The 20,795-nt window shown below is 42.5% G+C and overlaps 1 protein-coding gene across 2 annotated transcripts; it reads right to left on the reverse strand.

The window, feature by feature from the left end:
* Positions 1-13,959: 13,959 nt before the first annotated feature.
* Positions 13,960-20,270, reverse strand: CCNA1 (cyclin A1). 2 transcript variants are annotated; one of them, XM_030274057.4, is made up of 9 exons: positions 20,067-20,270; positions 19,778-19,926; positions 18,411-18,654; positions 18,072-18,193; positions 17,175-17,398; positions 16,359-16,563; positions 15,363-15,476; positions 14,551-14,684; positions 13,960-14,228 (listed from the first exon to the last, which is right to left on the reverse strand). In XM_030274057.4, exons 2-9 carry the CDS (start codon positions 19,907-19,909, stop codon positions 14,177-14,179), a joined length of 1,227 nt encoding a protein of 408 aa, XP_030129917.2. In that variant the 5' UTR covers positions 19,910-19,926; positions 20,067-20,270; the 3' UTR covers positions 13,960-14,176. The 2 variants fall into 2 exon arrangements, with proteins under 2 accessions (XP_030129917.2, XP_072786035.1); XM_072929934.1 differs by lacking the exon at positions 20,067-20,270 and having other exon boundaries at positions 19,778-20,043.
* Between the last annotated feature and the right edge of the window lie 525 nt (positions 20,271-20,795).

A 20,795-nucleotide genomic window follows, 5' to 3' on the forward strand; every position in this document is an offset into this window, starting at 1 on the left:
AAGAGTCTGGAAACAAAGTCATTTAAACCTCCTCTTTTCCTCTGAAGCATCTTTACTCCTAGTAGGGCTGGCATCAAGGCCAAAAGTCTTAGAAGGTTTTACTTTGTATCTGGGCTTGGTTTTGGTTTTGGGGTTTTTTTGGGTTTTTTTTTTTTCCTTATTATTATTTCCTCCTCCTCCCTCGCTGCTTTATTCTTCTCCTGGTTGTGTAAGCAGTTTGAATGCTCTAACTCTCATGAGTAAAGGCTTCTGGAGAAGGGGAGATTACACAGATTATTTATTTAATGAGCGTCAGGCTCATCCTCCCCATGTTCTCTCCTTCTAGCTTCACAATCCCTCATTCTTGGCAAGCTCCAAACAACAACCTATCCCTGCACCTCAACTATTGCATGTACTAGCTATCTGTGTTCTTGACCAGATCCCTTCTCTGAACAGATGTCACCAGTCCCAGATGCCTGCTCAGTTACTGTGTTCCCTGTTTATGTTTTTTGAAGAAGGGAGGCAAACTTAGATCATTCAAACACCAAACCAGAAAACTCTGAGTCACAAACACACAAGTTTTCCTGCTATTTCACACTTTAACACGCTTTTTTGTTCCTCTTACTAGACATCAACTGACATGGCTGTGAGGGATTATTATTACCTTCATTTTTGCAGGCAGAGAAACTAAGGAAATGATGCTTCACATCATTTCTTCAAGCAGGCCTAGAAGTTCTGACACTCCCACCTGCTTCAATGGGAATATAGATTAGCTCAACACTGAGTGCTTTTGAAAACCCTACCCTACATTTCTGCCTCAAAGCAACTCACAACCTAACTCCCAGGCTCCTTTTAGTCAGTAAACACTGCATCTGTTTCTAGGAAGTTATAAACACAGCATTTTGCAAAACAACTGTGGAAAATCTCTGGAAAGATAGAAAAAAGAAATATAAAAATGAGTAAAGCTACTGCACTTAGGTAATACCAATGTGGACTTTAAGCCACTTTCCATAAAATACATGAAAGGGCAAAACCATATAAACACTGCAGCTGCTGATCTGCTTAACACATCTAATGCAATATGCAGTCTTTTCCAGAAATGGAAATCAATTAGGCCTAGAATTATTAATGCAGAGTCAATATGTAAATATGAAGAACTACCAGCCCTGGAGTGTACAGAATACATGCTTCTCATTGGATTACTGCTGAGACGTTTTTACAGCATTGGTTCCTATGGAAGTTTGAGTAAATGTGTTTGTATAGTAATGTCAAAATGAAAAAAACATTTTAAGTTACTGCCATAGCCAAGATCAATGGTACAATGTTTAGCAGTGTCAGATGACCAAAAAATTGTAGTATGTGTCCCCCTTATATGTTAGAGGTGGAGCCTGGCAGTACTTTGAAAATGCAAAAACCTTCACTGAGGTTGCAGACAGCCACATCTCTGCTCTTGGTACCTTATAACACTTCAATTCCTGCAATGCTAATAAGCTTTCCCCTAAATAATGTCAAATAAACATTGCTATGGTTTACAACAACCCATTGCTATATTAGCAGTGCAATCAGATAAAATAAATTAAAGATGAGTGACTTAGTTAATCATCTTACTGCACTTCAAAATGAGAAGAAGCTGCCCAAAGAACCTTGGACAAGCATTACCATCGATTCTGACAGTTTTAAAGTGCCTAAACAACTCAGGAGTGTAAGTCTCTAAAATTGCAAAAGTCCTAGGCTTCTTAGTCATTCAGGCACTCCTGAAAACTTTCTCAGGTCCTGGGTCAGTCAACTGAAACCTGTCACATCCAACATCAAGTTCAGCTTTAGCCTATGATTGTTTCTAATAAAGTTACAGGATGCCATGGATTGGGTTGGTTTCATTTAATCTTCTAGGTTACAAAGATCAAAGCTACCAAATAATGTTTTTGTTCATTGTGGTAGCAGATGGCACAAAGGATCAAAAAGGCATGAAAATGTTATGAAAACTGCTGTGGAGACATTTTTGTCATCAGTTATGACAGAGATGGCTGTAACAGAATGGAGGCCACGGGTGACAGATCAAACATTGGAGCTCTGTGCAGCATCTCAAAATTAATGGAGTGTGTTAGCATACAGGTGACCAAGAACAAGTTCAAACCTGTCAGAGGCTGTGTGCACTGGTACATACAAAGCAAAAAAAGAGTAGAAAACCCCTCTACATACCGTATCTACACATATGGTAGAGAATTTTACCATTAAATTTTCTACCTCTTACTTTGAACTTCTGAGGATCAAGCCACCAAATTGGAGAAGGCACCAGACTGTATGTCAAATAAAGTTGATTGAAGAAGATATTGCCTTCTGCTTTTGGAAGACTCTGCTTATCCTTTTATTTTTTAAATTTTTTTTATTCTCCTGGCTTTGATAAGTGTTGATGAAACCAAAATAACACTCACAGTTATGAGAAATATATACTTCTGGCATGTATGGCAGCAAAGCATCATACCTGTGGTTTCAAGCTACAGCAACACAACTTCTGTATCAGCCTTAGGCTCTGCAAAATATCTCCTAAGCTGTGTTATGTGTCCCAAGGTTCAACACTGTGAAGATTGCTTGCTGCTGAGGATTAATTTGCCCTCGGACTGCTTCTCAGTAACCACAGCTCCTAATTTTGTCCGGCTGTCAGAAAGAGGTGACCAAAACAGTCAGCATTTTCTCAGCCTTTGAGATCCTGTGTTCGGGTCAGGCACAACTCCTCACCATTTTCCCTCAATGTTTACATATATATTTATGTATGTATAGAGATACATAAAAAACCCCAAACTCAAACAGAACACACTAAAACTCACACAGAACATACTAAAAGGCAGACACTCTTGCACTGTAGCTCAGGAGACTGCTCCACATTTCTAACAAAATGTTTTCATCCTTCACTGTCATTTTATGTCATTTTAATTAAAATTTAGCTGTTTAGCACAGCTGTTGAACAAAGGGAAAAAACAATCCCTCTACATTTAAGTTTGTCCATTCCATCTGTATCTCCTGTGGCACGACAGGAAAATCCAGGTTACACCTCTCCTCTGGAAGCCCCCAGCCCAGCGCAGAGCTGGTGGGGGCAGCAGGTGTTCCAGGCTTGTTCCAGTGACTTCTAGACACCTCCAGGGGAGTAGATTCCACCATATTTCTGTTTAGCACCAGTCTCATAATTAAGTAATTTTACTCAATGCAGACAGAGAGTTTTCCTCACTGCTGTTGCAGCTGCTGCATCCCAGCCTCAGCTATGTGCTCAGCTATAAGTAAGCATGGGAGAGAGATCCCATGCTTGCTTTCTAACAAACTTCTTTTAAGCAGTTGAAAGCAATTTTCCTTAGCCATCCTTTCCCAGGCCAAACAAGCCCTTCTTCCTCAGTCGTGGGCAAATGAGTTGAGTTGGGGAAAATGAACTTCATTTATTGCCAGTTAAAATAAATATTTAACTACTGATTTGATTAGTGAGAAAGAAAGAGGCAAACTTTGTAACAGCTTTCCTTCCCTTATTCCCAAGGCCTGGCCTCCCTCCAGACTGCAGTGCACAGGGATGCAGTCAGTCTGTAATGGCTCATCTGTGACACTCCACCTCCCTCATGCTCCCCTCTGCTCTGGTATGGGACCCTTTCCCAGTGCTGCAAAGGAATCCTTGCCTCCAGCCTTGGTCTTCCCTCAGGTTTCCTCCTGACAGGTATTTTCCTCCTTTCTCACATATGCTTTCCCTGGGGAACAATATGCTGGCTGCAGGGCTCAGCCGTGCCCTGTGGTGCATGGGTCGGAGGCACCTGGAGCCATCTGTGTCCTGCATGGGGCAGCCCCCCACTGCCAGCACCCCACCACAGACACCCAGCAGAGCCATGGAATTAGATGTTCCCTAACTCAATCCTCTTCCACTGCAGATGGAAGGCATCAGCATGATGCTGCCAGGAAAGATTAGGGGAAGGACACCATTGCATGTCTCAGGCTTAGTTGTGTCCTTCACCGCTAAGTTGCCTGCTCCTTTCAGAGTTTTAACTTCATAAACTGTTTATCCTCCTTTACTTTAATTATCTGCTTCTGGTACACTTTGAAAAAAGGAGAGTTAAGAAGTCCAAACCATGTCTGACCATCCAAGCAACACTGAGGTGAGCATTACTAAAACAAAATAGGGATCAAAATCAAAACCTCTGAATTTTAAAGAAATACTGGGCAGAAAAAACAGAAGATGATACTTAATACCAGCATAATTACAGTTACATTTGCAATGCTTCTCAGCATGGAAGACATCTGGCCAAATCCTGCCTAACTGATGGCTTGGGTAGCTTGCCAGGAGGTAGAGACATTGCCTCTGATTTGTATACACTGGGAAAAAAAATTGGTGAATCAGCTTTCATTACAAGCAGGCTTCAGTTAGAGTCATAACTTCAGCTGCTTGAAGCTGCCAGCAGTTGCTCTCAGTACTTATTAGGAAATTACTTTCCTGGGGACTGTGGACCTTGCAGACCTGCAGCTTACACCTACTGCCTTCGTGAGACCATGATGAGAGCTGCATCCTATCGCCCCAAAGCCATGTTTTTAAGGGTGTTCAGTAACTGGAGAGGACTGCTGTGAACATATGAGGGCTAGAAATAATTTATTACCATAAAAATAACACCAAACAAACCCAAGCATAGAAAACTCAGTCCATTTTGTTTACAAGAGGAAAAACCATAGGGTAACTTAATTGCTGTGGTTAAATTTTCACATGAGAAGAAAATGCAGTTAGTGAAGGGCTCTTTAGCCTAGCCGGTGAAAAATCAAGGGACTTGAAATTAGAGTCAGATATATAGAAGTCAAAAATACAAGGATTCTAGAATCAACAGGGATTTAGCAGCACCCAAACATGGTTAAAGGCATTAAGAAAGTCTGATAATTGCTTCTGACCTTAAAAATCAATGCATCTATACAGATAACATCGGCTAAGGCCTCTGTACACTTTGACTCAATATTGAGGAAAAAACCTCATCACTTTTTGTTGCCAAAGCCTGACCTTTTTAATTAACCATCTCCCACAACAAGCTTTCTAATTAACCATCTCCCACAAGTATCCTAACACACACTTATTTCAAATTATACACATAGGTTTCTTCTACAGCTGAAGTACAGTTTGAGACTGTTCAACAAAGTAACTTAAACAGTTCACTGGTGAAAAAAATGAAAAGCAGTCTGCTCAGCAGGATCCCACAAAGCTCTTATTAAAGACAGAACAAATACAAATAAGACAATGAATTAAGCAAAAGAATAATCATGTTCTCTGAACAAGAAGCCACGATCCTGTTCAGCCCCTGCACAATGGGATCAGCCACAATAAGACTACCCACTCATTTCAGTCCAAGTGTTTACTGATGAGCAGTGGAGGCTTTTCGTGTTTCCTTGACTTTCTATAGTACCAAGAGATCTTTCCTTAGGAAAAATTAGGAGCCAAGCTCTTTATCAAAAAATGGAGGATTCTAGGCAGAAACTATCATCATCCCTGGATGCAGAGTATGGCAAAAAATATTTGTGAAATATGTTCCTATCCTAAACTCTGATCATGAAATGCAGGCCCCATTTGATGGCTGTGTGAGATTCCATGAAGATTTCACTAGCTGAAGATAGGGGCAGTCAATAAGGTTAGAAAAACAAAAATCTAGTGATAGCCTTTAATCTCTATCCATTTATAGATCAAGGGCAGATGTATTCATTACATTCAATACTGTAATGAGCTTTTTTTCTTTAGCTTTAATGTTACATTGAATTTTATACCATTACATTTAATGTCACTCTTGAATTTTTCAGTAACTTCAAGATGAATTACACAAAGAAATTCCCACAATCTCCTTGAGCATCCTTTACAGGGATGATCACTCCTGTCACACCATACCAGGAAAACCAGCAAATGTTCTATTATTTTTCAGACCCTCCCCACCAACCTTGTGGAGGCTCTTTCCATCCCAGAGTATCCACCAGATGGAGGAAATAGCAAATTTTGATTAATGCTGTGTTGTGCTAGAGACAATTCAGTACAGTATTGATACAATATTGACAGCATAGTCTTTATGACACTTTGCTTAATGAATTTAAGTTTGATGGGTGTTGGGTTTCCTATACTTTTTTTTTTGTGGTTTTTTTTTTTTTTCCTTTAGCTTTAAAAAAATTGCTTCTCTCTTTACAACACAGCTATGAAAGGTTCTGGAGGTTTCATCTGAAAATACAAAAAAGGATTTTTCCACAGTTAAGTGCAGTCAGCATTTGCTTTAACACAAGTGGGAGTTACAGAGATCAGCAGTTTCCATATAGTAACCAGAGAATGATATTCAACAGCAGAACCCACTCGTACATCACTTACTTACTGCCCAGCTTAGTGATCTGGGAACATGAGCAGTGGTTATGCTACGAGCATCATGATGGCCTGAAGTCCAAGCACTCAAACAAGAAGCCGTTTACAGAAAGTTTTGTGAGGTAAAATCTGGCAAACTGCAGCAGAGCTTTCTGCACTGATTATTTGCAGAAAAAATAGGGCAGTCAGAGCCTGTTTAGTCCCTGTTTGTTTTGTCTTTTCACCAGGTGATACAGGACAAGTAGCCAACACAAGACTAAGAGCCATGTTTAAACTGGATGCAGGGAGATACTTTTAAAACTGGGTGTGCTCTGTTCAATACTAGTGTGTCAGTCCTGCCCCATGGGATAGTTGTTACTTGATGGCTCTGGGCCAAGAACCCTGCACAGTGTTACCCTGCTGACAAAGGAGCCTCTGCACATCATCCTTCCACTTCATTTGAAAGTTGTGAGCAGTCACCAAATGACAAGAAAAGAGAGAGAGGAAGGAGTACAATGTCCAGCTAGCAGTGCACAGGCATGTGTGGAAAATTGCATTTGTTAATGGTTGCTCAAGTGCCTACTGAAGACATGCCTTTATGATGCGAACAAACTCTGCTCTCTCCCCGGTACCTCTTTCATTCAGAGACAACACCACCTCCTGAAAGCTGCTACTGTTACCCAGAACAAAACAAATTTTTTTTCCTCTAGCCAACCTCCATGGAGAGTCTCAGGCAGCCCATACCTCTGTGTATATGACATGTAGTTCAGCAACTGTCTTAAAATAAATCTGTATAAATACCTGCAAAAGTTCAAAGACGGTAAGGAACACAGGCTCAGTCACAGCTCAGCAACATAACTGTCCAAGGAGAAGACATTTCCCTTTGACTTAAAAAGCTTCACTGACAAGTTTTTTTAATTGAACTGTTAGACACCACTGCAGCACTCAGATGACTGCCCTGGATAGAAGTTTTCCACTGACTCTGATAGTGCAGCTTCTGCCTCCTATTTAACAGGTTAAAGATGAGAGAAAATACACTTTAGAAATAGTGGTAGAAAAAGAAAAGCATAAATTTGAATGTGTGAGCAGCTTGTGAAAGTAAAACTCAGTTCAAGCTGGGACAGGACAAGGACAAAATGACCAAGATGGCATTTAAATACCTGAACTCGGCAACAATTGTCATACATAAACACTCTCCATATAGCTAGACTACACTGGAAAAAAAAAAAAAAAATTAGTGCTGAAATTTTCAATGAACAAGAGAAACACAGTCAAACTGAAAAATTATAGCAAATTTTTTCCCTCTTTCCTGCATAAACCATACATGATCTGTAATATTAGAAGCACTTCATCTGCAATATAAGGAGCTACTCCTACATCAGATTTGCTTCCACAGAACACTTATGTCATGAATATTAGAAGAGCACTTTCCATCATATTTTTATCCTCTCTGAATCAAGCTTTAAGTCAACATCAGTTAGCCTGATTTTTATAGCCAGGAAGAAAAAAAATCTTATATAAAATATTTGATAAACTAGTGCAAAGAGTCAAGCTTCACATACAAGACTAGAGATGTTCTGAAAAGATAATTTCTTTTCTCTAAGTATCCTTGGATTACCAGATGCGAGAGCTAGGCAGCACAGCTGACAACCTTACATTGCAACTTTGCTAAATCCTGGTTACATTTCACAAAAAATTAATTGAACAAAGCTGTGTTGATGCAGTGATCATGCATGTTGCTGGTCTACATGTAAACCATGTAAAAATGAACCCAAGGCCAAACACTTTGTTGGGCTGTGACCCTTTTGGGGAGCGCTGGGGTTGGCTTTCCCTTCAAACCCCAGACCAAGGATGCTGGTGCCCTCTTCTGGTCCTGTCCCTCGGAGACCATCAGGATGCGGCGTCTTTCTGGTTCAACAAAAGTCTCAAGGTCTTTTCCTGCGCGGCTGAAGCCAGCTGTGCCTCCTCAGCAAACAGATGTGACAGTGCCCCAGCACTGGGACAGGTGTGCTGTTTGTAAGCGTGTGCTGTGCAAATGTGCTTCAGAGTGAACCTGCTTCTGCCACCTCAATGCCTCACTCCATTGTCACATGCAGGAACAGCACTGCTGCTGCTGCTCATTTGCACTCTGTTCTGCCGTCCATGTCATTAGTGCCCAGATATTTAGATCCTCTTTATTAGGGGAACAAAATAACCAAATGGATTATTCTGTTCTGAGATACATGTCGCTACAGTGTCTGCCTAAACAGGGATGGAGTTTACATTATTCTACTTGTAAGGAGCTCACGTCATCTGTTGAATGCTGCGGGGTCTAGCGCCCTCTCTTACTTTTTCAAGTTATTTACACATCGAAACACAAACAACAGTAAACAAGCAAAAAAGGCAGCTTGGCTGCAGATGGTGGAGGGAGGAGACTGTTTCTTGCCAGAACTCAATGCTTCATCATGAGCCTGGTTTTTCAGCACTTGGCTCAGTGAGGCTCTTCTGTGTTCAAATAAAGAAGAGCCGAAAAAACGGGACCGAGGACTCCTTTATGGTTTAACTAGGTATTTACTGGTATTAATGGCAGAGACACTTAGTCATTCTAGACACATTGCTAAGACAAAAGAGGGGCAGACTGCAAGCACAAGCTCTGCGCACAGACACCCGCACAGCCTTTTAGCTCACACTGAGTATTTTGTCCTTCTCCAAAAGCACTCTCCAAGACAAATCTACTTAAAAAACTAGCCAGCCCTAAGAATCATGGATACAAGCCAAATGGAGACAGACATTTGGACAGGAACCAGTCCTTCCTCAGTCCACCATTCTTTTTCAGTACCAGCACAGCCTGACTAGGCAAGTACAAAACTCCAAGACAGAGCCATCATTTTAGCATCTTCAGAGGGATTAGGGCCAGGACTGCCTTGTCTTTCTTGGCCCATACACAAGTTAATTTGATGCAGGTAGGCATGTACTTTAGGATTAACTCTATCATGCAGTCAGTGTCTGTCTGTAGGCTGCCCTGTAAGTTTGTCTGAAGTTTAACTTCAATGTTTGCAGGGCTGTCATCTACAGTGACAAACTACAAAGAGTGCACAGAAGAGCTGTGACTGGCTATATTAGATACTTATCACACAGGTTTATGCCTAAACCACAGCTTCTCTACATCTCTGCAGTGCGCGTTGTCCATAAACTTGTTGTCAGGAATGTTCGTTATGGACATTTCATCATGCAAAGCTTTGTATTTTTTGCATTGTAAGTAGGTGCAATATAAATGAGCATGCAAAAGAAAGTCAGAACATGCCATACAAGAGAACTATGAAACAAATAACAGCTAAAAATAAGTATTCAGTGCATTTCTTGTCTTATGTAATGGAAAAAGACATGGATCCACTATAAACCCAAGAAACTTCAGAAGAGTCAGCTTGACAGGGCTCTAGAACATCTGAGTAGTAGGGGATGGGTCTGTACTGCCTCTAGTTCAATCTGCCTAGCAGTCTGCACAGCTTTTCAGTATAGGAAGATGATCTTGCTCTGGGGAAGCAGGTGCTGGGGAAAATTGCAAGATAAAAAGCTTAAACTCAGGAAGCAATCACTGATATTGCTGGCTTGCTTCTCATGCTTAAGAGCAGCCTCACAAGCTGCTTCAAGGCTACCAGCTAAAATAAGTACCCACCTCAGTGATCAGAGCCAATTTGAGTCATTTGAAGAACTGACGACAAGCAGGTATGCACACAGACTAATCACACAGCCAGATTTCCCAGCAAGGCAGACAACCTTCTGTTGCTTAACTGTTCTGAACACAATTAAAGCATTCTCTCTAAATACCTAATTACCTTTCAGACATCCTTAACTCACCCTAGAGAAAAGGAAAACAAAGGCAGACCATAGCTTTTAAACTAGTAGTTTCCCATGAAGTATCAAATTGCACTTATTCCTTTTAATCTTAAGGGAACAGTGGATCCACAATACATCTCCAGCTATAAGGACAGCTTTCTCAAGACATCAGAGATGGCTAAAACATTGTTAGAAATTATCGGTTAAAAATGTTAACTACAACACAGAAAACCAGGATCATACAGCCAAGTCTCTTGAAAGTCTCAGCATGATAATATGGAAATTGCTAGGATAAGATTAGGGATGTTTGTGTTTGTTGTAATACCAGTGTTAAAGACCTCTTGAACTGAACATCATGGGTCAAAGATAAAATCCTCAACACCTCTCAATTCCAACCTGCTCCAATACTAGTATTGAGTGATCCCTCAAAACTCCTCGGATGTGCTCAGCCTGTTGTTTCACCAGTAAAATTTTAACTGGGGGAAGATGCTGTGACCTGCATAAAAGTCAATACTCAGCCTTTGAAATACACATGCTGACATTCAACAGACTGACCTTCACAGCTCAGAGAACTGAGCATGATCAGCCTTAGCATTTTCAAAACTGCTACAGTCAAAGTATTTCCTGAACAAAAAAATAAAAAACAAAAACAAAACAAAACAAAGACAAAAACAAAAAACCACAAAAAACCCAACCAACCAACCAACCAAAACAAAACAAAACTAAACAAAACAAAACAAAACAAAAAAAAACAAAACAAAACAAAAAAAAAACAGAAAAAGAAGTTTTTATTTGTGGCCAGGTCCTCAGGTCACTAAGGATGATGGTCAAGAATTGAGACTGTCTCAGTTTAGACTTTCATACTGATTACCATTTATTTCTTTTCCAGGATATGGCTGTTTCCAAAAGGTCTGGTTATGTTTCAAGCACCACAAAAGGCTGTGAGCTTTATATCTCTTAGTTTTTACATATAGCATAGGCAGTACATCAATGAAAACTTCAAGGTTCCTTTTGGGTTGCTCTCATCTCCCTCTTTATAAATCCATCCTTCTGTATGCCTGATTTTCAGTGCAGCCTTTAGTACTCCTACATGTTTTTGCATCTGTATTCAAGTACTTCATCAATTAAAACAGCATCATTTCACCTTCATTACCACTTTATGCCCAACTGCACCATCTTTTATCCCTTGGTCTCAAGTATCATCTGTAGAGAACAGCCCACAAGGAGTAGGCCAGAGTTAAGTGTGATGACTCACACTGAAGGAGAGAGGAGATAGCACTCAGTTTTCACCTTGGAAGAGTCGAGGCTCACTACTATAACAGCAGTAAGTCTTTTTTCTTTGCTCTGAATAAGACAAATCCAACAAAAGGAAGTGAGATTAGAGCAGGAACTTTCAAATTACATTATTACAGATGTCAGATGAGATGGTCTCATCTGAGATGAAACCACTTCAGTATGAGTTTCTTGTGTCTCACAAATTAAAATTTAAGCCATCTTGCCCAAACTCATTATTAGCACTCATGCTGCAGTATTATGTGATTCTTCATCTCAACTACTTATTTTCTTTTTACCCTTTTTAACCTTGGACTGAAACAATATTTAAGTCAAAAGCTGATTTGGAAAATAATTGCAAAACAAGAAAGCAGATGAAGCACAGTCTTCACATATCATAGCTTTAAAAAAGCCAAAAAGCCCCAGGTTCATTTGTATACCAAAGAATTGAAGCTCTGAGAATGTGAAGCGAAACGGCTGCAATTGCCTTACAGTTTTAAGTTAAATTTAACAAAATACAACAGAACAAGTGTGGCTTATAGAAAGACTCCAGATGTTCAAACACCTGGTAAATTCAGACTCCTACTTTGTTAGACGCACCAAATCTATTTGCCCAGGAACATGAGGCATGACTGTGGTTATAGACTGCTAATAAGAACAAAACTCATCTCTTCCCCATTACTACTGCAGCAAGACCACACAAATCTTTAGTCTCCTGTAACACAAGGAAACATGCCTGCACTTGAGACATTCATTTCTGCTTTGAAAATACCCAACACTACAGCTAGCTGTAGTTCAGTGAGCACTATTACTTACAGGTACAATCTTATTAACATGGGGTTTCAGAATATCTTATGTTCACCTGAAACACCCAACAAGCTGGTACTCATAAACTGGGAAGACTTAGCAACACTTGCTCAGGGCACTCACCACTTCCTTGTGAAACAAGCAACCAAGAGTTGCCTGTTGTAGGTAGGTGCCACCGGCACAGCTTTGTACTGAGACACTCTTTAAAGAAGCTGACTGAAGGCAGGAGTGAAATTCATAGCCCAACTTTAGGACATATGCTCACAAGCCATGGAATTCAGTGCATGGACAAAATCCATGTATTGAGGCCCCCACCACAAAATGAATGCCACAGACACGAGCATGGGTTATCTGGTCACCTCTATCATTATCAGTATATATCAAGACAAATTCACTTAACTGATTAGAAAGTGTTTGAAGCAAGAGACTAAGAACTAGACTGAAATGACAGCACAAGACTATGGTAGACTGAAATGGAATACTCTCCTCCCTTAAAGGATGTTTACCTTGGCACGAGTGAAGCAGTTATCACCACTACCTCCACTTTGGAGAAATACAAAAGTTTGCATTACTACAAAGATCCACTAGGCTGCACAGGGAGGAATTAAGGGAAAAGAAGTCTTACATACATTGAGGGAATACCAAAGCTAAGAGCCTCATGCACACATATTGGCATAATCAGGTTTTAAAATTAAAATAAGAGGCTTGTTAGCTAGTACTTAATATGTCTGATGAATTACATACTGGTGTCAAGTGTTAAACCTATTCCTGCTTGGAAACTCATAATGCACTGTACAGATCACTCTCTTAGGAAGCAGTAAGCCCTGAAAGTTTTAAACTCTTGCAGTACAAGCACACCTCAGACTTACCTTACCATTTAGATGAGTGGATTATAGCTCTCTACATGTTGACCAGTATGACCAATTGATTTTTAAGCTACTGTGGACAGGGGTTGTGTTCGAGAGTACAAGGTGGTGTCCTGTTTGGATGTTTGGGGTTTTTTTAAAGCAATACCTAACAAATAACTGACAGTGGGACACAAGACCGTGTAGCAGCTCAGGCTAAGTTAGCTAAGAGCTCTGTCTCATCTCCCTCCCTTCACACGTGATCACCAGTGCTCTAGTGACATGAGAAGTCATCTCGGACAGGTTTGTTATAACAACATTCCACACAATAAAAATTACTTAGGAGCCATCCAGACTAACTCTACTGTTCCAGTACCTCATAGCTTTTAGCATTGCTCTCTAATGCAGTCTGTTCACAAGTGTATGAAAAGTTCCTAAAGCTCTGCCAGCCACAATCTTCCAATTCCCTGCAGAACCATCCCCTATTTTGTCTCCATAAAGGGAAGTCTGACTTTTACCTCAACATTGATGACCTTCTACAAACATGTTCAGAGTTCACAAACCAATTGTATGTGGATGTTCTTGGTCTGATGTGCTAAACAAATCGGAGAAAATAGCTTCTGTTCATGCCCAGAGGATCTTTTCTCATTGAAGAAAGAACAAACAGGACTACAGCAAATCACCTGTGCTTACAGGGATGTCAGGTTGTGGTGGTTTAAAAGCTCTGCTTTATCCACTCCAGCCAGCTTATAAGTGCTTACAGCTATTTAGTAAAAAACAAATCCCACCCAAAAAAACCCAAAAAAACCAAAGCAAACCAAACCAACAAAAAAGCAAACAAGCAAAAAAAAAAAACATTCAAGAATTCATTCCACTCACTGTTACTGCAGGTATTAACTGAAGTCAGAAGATTCACAGAGGTAGAGTGTAATAAGATGTTTATTAAAAGTGCTTTCAGTTATGTTAAGAGCTATAGTCTAATACCTATTTTAAAAAAGGCATCTTATTAAAAAATATTAGCTTAAAAACCATTCTGATCACTGTGATTACAGACACGTGACCCGCAGTGCTCTATGGAATGTTAGGCCACCTTTGTTGATTGGGACACAGTAATCTTCAAGTCCAGGATCCACGGTGTCTAGTGTAGAGGAAGAACTGCTGGGAGCTCCAGAAGAGACACCTGCAGGTATCTGGAATAGAAATGAAGTGACTACAGATATTGGCTTCAGATTTGTCAGCTGAACTATCACCTGATTGTGCAATACATTGGAGAAGAGAAGCATGATCCTGCAACATTGCAGACAAAGCTGTTATCCAATGCATCTGCATACTTATGGATTAATCACTTTTCTGGTCAGAAAAATATTCTCCTCAAGGGGCTGATGGCGGTTTCTGTTTCAGAACTAGAAGCTGACAGCTATGAGAGAGCCACAGCAGTCACAGCCCAAGCTGGAAAACCAGAGTCATCCTGTGCTTACAGCTATCCAAGACACTGGCATACTGGTTACTTACTTTGGGTGCTTATACTTCTGCTTAATAGCTTGGAGCTGGCAATGGGATGCATCAAGGCATGCTTTGTGCACGTCAGTCAGGCAAGGCGCTATCTCACTTAATGAATATCCAGTAAATGCAGCAAGTGTTTCTGGCTGGTCGGATGAGAAAAAACAGTGTTATTGTTTTTTCAATACAATGCATTGTAGCCAGCAGTCATCTAGAAGATGGGTTTCCCACGGAAGCAGAAACTCTTTTCACTACATCAGAGCTCACCCCAGATTCTTTAAGCATGACAAAGATTCAATTATATTGTGCCATCAGCTTCACTCCAGGTCTTCCTTGGTGCCATGAAGTCTGACAAGCTCCTTCTGCTCTAAGCATATATATATCCATTACATCTCTTTTGGATCTTACTCTATACTAAAGCTATTCCTCCAACATACAGCTGGAAGGTCTACCAAGGCTTGTGGTAAAGCAGCCACAATTACATAGCAGTATAGTCACTCAAGTAGACAGATTCAGTTCTCCCTTTCCTCCCAGATCCTCACTTGTATCTGGGGGTGTAGTTTTGGACATTTGTGAGGCCTCTGGTACAGCCCTGATATAAGTGAGCAAGACAGTAACACCCCTTCCATTTCAGAGAAGAGGCATGATATTTCAAGTTTACTTTAGTCATTTATCAGGTAGTCTCATTAACTCAAGAACAGCTGCTCATCCTAGGATTTCAGCCTTCAGAACAAAATACTTTGTAGCTGCTACTCCTCCTCAGCCCAGTTCTAACAATAACAAAATACTTGAGCTATTTATTAATGCACAATTGTTGTTCTTACCCAGAAAGATCTGTACACTGTATAGTTTGCTAAACAGTAGGCTGCTGCAGCAATTTGTGAAGGAAGGTACTTCAGAAGAGGATCAACTTGAAGGAGACTCAACTCTGCAAGATACTGAACAAGAAAATCCAAGTTTTTCAAAAAGAATCAATCTAGTTGGTACAATCAGTCCAATACAGCAAGTATTACAGTTTGGCAATGGTCTCAGTATAATGCACAAAAGCATAAACTATGTATTTAATGAGAAGAATTAGCATTCCAGTCCTGTTGATCTTACAGAAGATCCTTTATTCTGTTTATCTTACAGAAGATCCTTTATCCTTTATCAGTGAGGACAGGAAGACCACATTTTGCCAAAGCCTAACCCATATACTCTAATCTGAATTCTGGTTCATTGGATCTGACTTGATTTTACAGGTAGAGACTCAGAAAAGTAAAGTTTCATAAAACTTACAGACACACTCTCCCCATCTGCTAAGACTCTTGTTTATATAGGTAGACCCCACCTGGACATAAGGGATAAATGGACAGTTCTAAGAAGCACAATACGGGCTCTGTTGGAGTAGAGTCAGTGTACAATCCTATACCCTTTGCAGAGAAGCAGGTGGTCAGATGTTTTACTGTAATTTTGCTGTTTCTAAGCATGGTTGCCTACTCCAGGCAACTCCTATGCAGCTACGCAGCTATATTCTGTGTCACTGTGGAGCAATACGCAGTAGCACCAAATCCAGGACATACTTGCTACACAGGCACTGCTGAAAAAAACACCAGATTTTTACCACTGAATTGCCTGGTCAGTGAATTATCCCTGACCAGACAAGACAGACCAAACCTAGGATTTCCATGAGGCCTCTATTCAAAAATCTTGGCACACAAGCCACCACTAGGAAACACGCACTTTTAGGCCTGCTGCAGAGACAGTTTCATGAAATGCAAGTAGTTCTCCTTTACGGATCACTTCTTCCCCCTCAGACCCAGAAGGCAGATCGTCCATACCCTTGCAAAGTTCTCTGTCCTCATACAGATTCCACACCTCTGAATATACTGAAGGAGGAACTGGTTGATGGTTGGGGCTGTTAGGTCAAAACCCAGCACTTTGAGAAGCAAGTGTTCCATTCTTAGCAGCTGCTTCTTTGTGTAGGTATCATCTGTTATATAGACAAATTCATCCACATCTGGTGGGTAGATCTCTTCATACTTCCTGAAAAAGGGATACAGAAGCCACATTTGTCAGCTTTGAAGTTATAGTAAAAGAAATCTTTATGCTGTACCCATATCAGGATGAGAACATGACATTACTAAAACTTGTGGAAAGCTCTAATTTTACTTGTTCCTGCAGGCTAGCTAACAATTTGGTTTCAAACTTGGGCAAATATGCTTAGAGGAACTCCAAGTCATCAGTCTAGAAAGACATACACTCATGTTGTTAGCTCTTAACAGCAAATTTTCAGTGGGGAACAGTAATACAGCACACTCCAGACAAACACCCATGCACTCCTAAGCTATACTGCTTACTTTGTCTAGTTAGAGCAGTTAAAGGCCAACTGTAGATTGCAACTGAGTCCATTACAGCCTTACAGGCTAGCAGTTTAACACTGTACTGCTTCTGCTCCTGTGTTAATGCTTACAAGTTTTCCCCACTACAGTTCTTCACATTCAACAGTAAATGTTTAATTTTAATAGTACCAAAGGAGCCTATGTTGCTAATCTTGAGACATCATGAAAAGCAACCTACTAATTCAAATCACACTACAAGACAAAGCCCAAAAGTAGGCTTCAGATCACCAAGATTTCAGAAGATGAAACACTTACGCTGCCAGAAGAATTGCTGCTGTTCCTACAAGCTGTAACTTCCCTCGGAGAACAGACATGCAGGAAAGAAACCTGTCCAGGAAGTTCACTGCCAAGTACAAAGTCTCTGTCCTAAGTTTATACTCTTCCCCAACTTCCACCAGCCAGTCTACCAGGATAGCACGCATTCCTGTTGTGATATCTGGCTGCTTCTTCATGTAGTAGGGCTTGGGCCTAAATCTTAGCTGTTCGGAAAGAGTTGAAGAATCAGGATGATCACTCTGAAGAGAACCATGGATGGCTGAGCTGATGCATATTCTTTATACTTACACTAAAAGGAGCAGGGGTTGTCCTGCTCTTAATAACTATAAGTACTAACTACAATTGTTGTGCTAGTGGCAATTATTCCCAGCTAGTGGCATCTCTAGAAAGTAGTATTTCTACACTGAAGAGACAGATTGAAACTGGCGTTAGCAGGAAAATAGTAAAACACTTCCTGGACTGTGGACAGCCTTTGCCATCAGTTGAGCCATTCAGAAGGATCTGAAAATGAACCAATCAGATTTTCCCCCTTCTTCCCATCAGGAGACTGCACTTCAGTGCTCTGACACAGGAAGGTAGGAAAAAGTACTGCTATAGCCGGAGAGCTATCAGTGAGACCACATCAAACTGCTTTAGCACTTTTTCAGCATTCTTCTCCCATCTGCAAGAAGTCTTCATACCTAACAGTCAAAAGATGCTCCCATCAGGAATTAACGGGGATGCATTAATCCTGAAATAACTTATCACTGACTATATGCTGCCTTAAGAAATTACTTTTACTATTACTTTCTCTTCTTTGTAGTTCAGTGGCAGCCTTGAATCTTTGCAATATTGCAGCTTACCACAGGTACCTAAAAGCTTCTCATAGCAACTTACTTCAGCCTCTCGGAGGTACTGGTGAATGTCTTCTGCATACTCTCCCACAGCCAGAGTTACAACATCTTCCATGTGATCCTCTGGCTGGGATTGGAAGGATGTGTCCACTACCATAGGAGAGCCTAACAGGTAATAGGAAGCAGCAAGACATTTGTATAATTAATCTCTTGACTTTCTCTTGCTAATTTTAGCTCAGAACTGTTGCCCTTCACAATCCAAGTTAGCTTCTAGTGTTATTTATTGTCACATAAGCTACACACTAACTTACAATTCACAACTCATAACCACCCTACATGTGGTTGTGCTATGGACACCATCTGAGCAAGTAACAGGAGTTACCTGAACTCAGATCCAACAGCCGGTGAATACTGGATGTCATTGCACTGGTATCCAGTTCACAGTGGCTTAATTCCAGCTCTTCAGACACTTGGCAGCTGCAGTTTTCTTTATCTTCTGGGTCATCTCTGTAGACAGCAAAACTTTGCTTTGGTAGAGCACTGACCATGCAGCGGAGCACTTCGTCTTTTCTAGATGAAGGGATGGTGTTTTCAAAGCCAGAGAAGCGCTTGATAACAGCAGCACCCTGAAGAAGAGCACACAGTGACACTGTGGGAGGGCAACTTAGAAGGAAAACAGAGTGTGTCACTTGTTTGCAAAAAGAAAATCACTTTCCTGTGTAACAGACACCAATGACAAAAGTTAATGGGAAAAGCCACCAACTACATATGATGCTTCTGAAGCTGGTGCCACTTGTTGCTGTCTCGCTGTGACAGACTCCTCACAGAAAGACTTAAGAGTAGTAAAAGTCAGGAAATCAGGGGAGCAGCATCACACTCAGAGCCTCCTACCAAGGAGAACGTGGATGCTGGTCAGTTCCAATGGGGCTAGAAAGTCCAGTCTGCTACACATTCAGCTCTGGCAAGGAGCAGTTGCAAGTGCAGCAAGTTAAGAAAAGTGCTCAAGCACTGCCACAGACTTAGGAAGGACTGCACCAGCAAGAAGGCACTTCAAGTAGAGTTTGAGTATTCAAACTGAAGTTTGAATTTTTGAGCTTAAGCATCACAACCCTTCAAACTATGTGTGACCAGGCTACAATCCTTCACACCATCTTCTGCTAGTAAGCCACGAGCTGAGTTAGGGACTTTACACAGCCAAAACCAAGAAAAGTTTGTGTACCCATACTAGCTGCTGTTTTAGGTCAGAATAGTAACATTATCCCTGCCCCACCAGCAGACTCCAGGGGGCTCAAGGGACAGAAAGGCAGAAAAACGACATGCCATTAACTTGAACTTCTTGAAGGCTCTGGCACCCTGAACTGAGCACGGCTAGCCACACACCAAGAAGGGCTTTGGGTTAGTGGACAGCCCTTCTTTAAACCACTCCCTACACTGAGGAGGGGAAGCTGTCGAGTAGTACCCCTTCCTTCCAGGATGAATTATTTACGGATGAATTATTTACGCAGAGTACTTCCAGGGGGAAGCACCCGCAAGTTAGGACTGAGCGGTAACTAGCAGGGTTTCTCGGGAAACTCACGCTTAAGAACTGGAGTCCGAGTCACCTTCTGACCCCGCCACGCCGGGCCTCTGCCGGCAGCCTCGGGGCAGGTGCGTGCACCGCTCATGCCGGCGGCTGCCAGCCCAGGGCCGCGGAGCTCGGCCGGGCTCTGCGGGCAGGGGAGCGGCAGTGCTGCCGGCAGCGGGGCTCACCTGGCCGCCGGGCCGCTGCTGCTGCCCGTTCTCCGTCAGCACCGCCAGCACGGCCCGGCCGCCGCTGCTGCGGAGGGCGGCGGGGCAGGACTCCCGCCGCCCCGCACGGCTCTTCTCTCCAGTGCGATGCATCGCCCCGACGTCCGTACCTTTCGGAGGAGCGAAAAAACCCACAGAAATAAATCGCGGGGTGGGGAGGAAAATAATAAAAAAATCCTTCGAACGACCACAAATGCGCCCCCGGCAACCCCTTCCTCCCGCCCGCCCCGCCGGATAAGGGGTGCCCCACCGCGCTGCCCGGCTCCGCTCGCCACCAGCCCACGGAAGGGATCGGCCGCCCTGCGCCGCCCAGGCCGCCCGCCGGCCCCCGGTAGGCGCGGCCGCTGGAGGCGGTGGCTGTTGGCCGCGGCCGGTTGGCACCCGGCGGCTCAACCCCCGGCGCGCCGCCCCGCCGGCCCCGCCGGCCGCGGGTCGCCATGGTGACCCCGGCGGGCCCGGCCCGCGCAGCGCCCGCGGAGCGCCGCTGCCAGCGCCGCCCGGCCCGGCGCCGCCGCGGCCGCTCCGCCTGCGCTCCCGAGGATGGGATGCGCCAGCGGCAGCAGCGGCTCTGTGGGAACAGCTGGGCTCGGACTTCGATAAAGTCTGGTCTCTCTTTGATAAAGGATGCGCAAGAAAAAGGAGCTTTTAGTTTAAGGGTGGGTTTGACTCCCGTGATAAGTCCAAGCCGAGGGACAGCTAAGTGCCGACCTGGCGCGACTGTTGCATGGCTAAGCAGTGCTCCGCTGCCAGCATGGGAAACACAGCGGTTGATTCAGTCAAACCACCAAAGTTTGTCACCAGTGATGTGGCTAGTGATACAGGCAGCACGCGTGCTCACTTTGTGGGAAGGCTGTGGCCATGCTGGGGAACACGATTAGATTTCTGAAACGATCTAAGGAAATTGGAGAAATGTTCGGGAAAATCAGGATGCTCCTGAAGCACTAGTGCAAGGTCAGAGCCAGTGGATGCAGAAATACAG

This window comes from Taeniopygia guttata, chromosome 1 (assembly GCF_048771995.1).
Source record: "Taeniopygia guttata chromosome 1, bTaeGut7.mat, whole genome shotgun sequence".
Lineage (NCBI taxonomy): Eukaryota > Metazoa > Chordata > Aves > Passeriformes > Estrildidae > Taeniopygia > Taeniopygia guttata.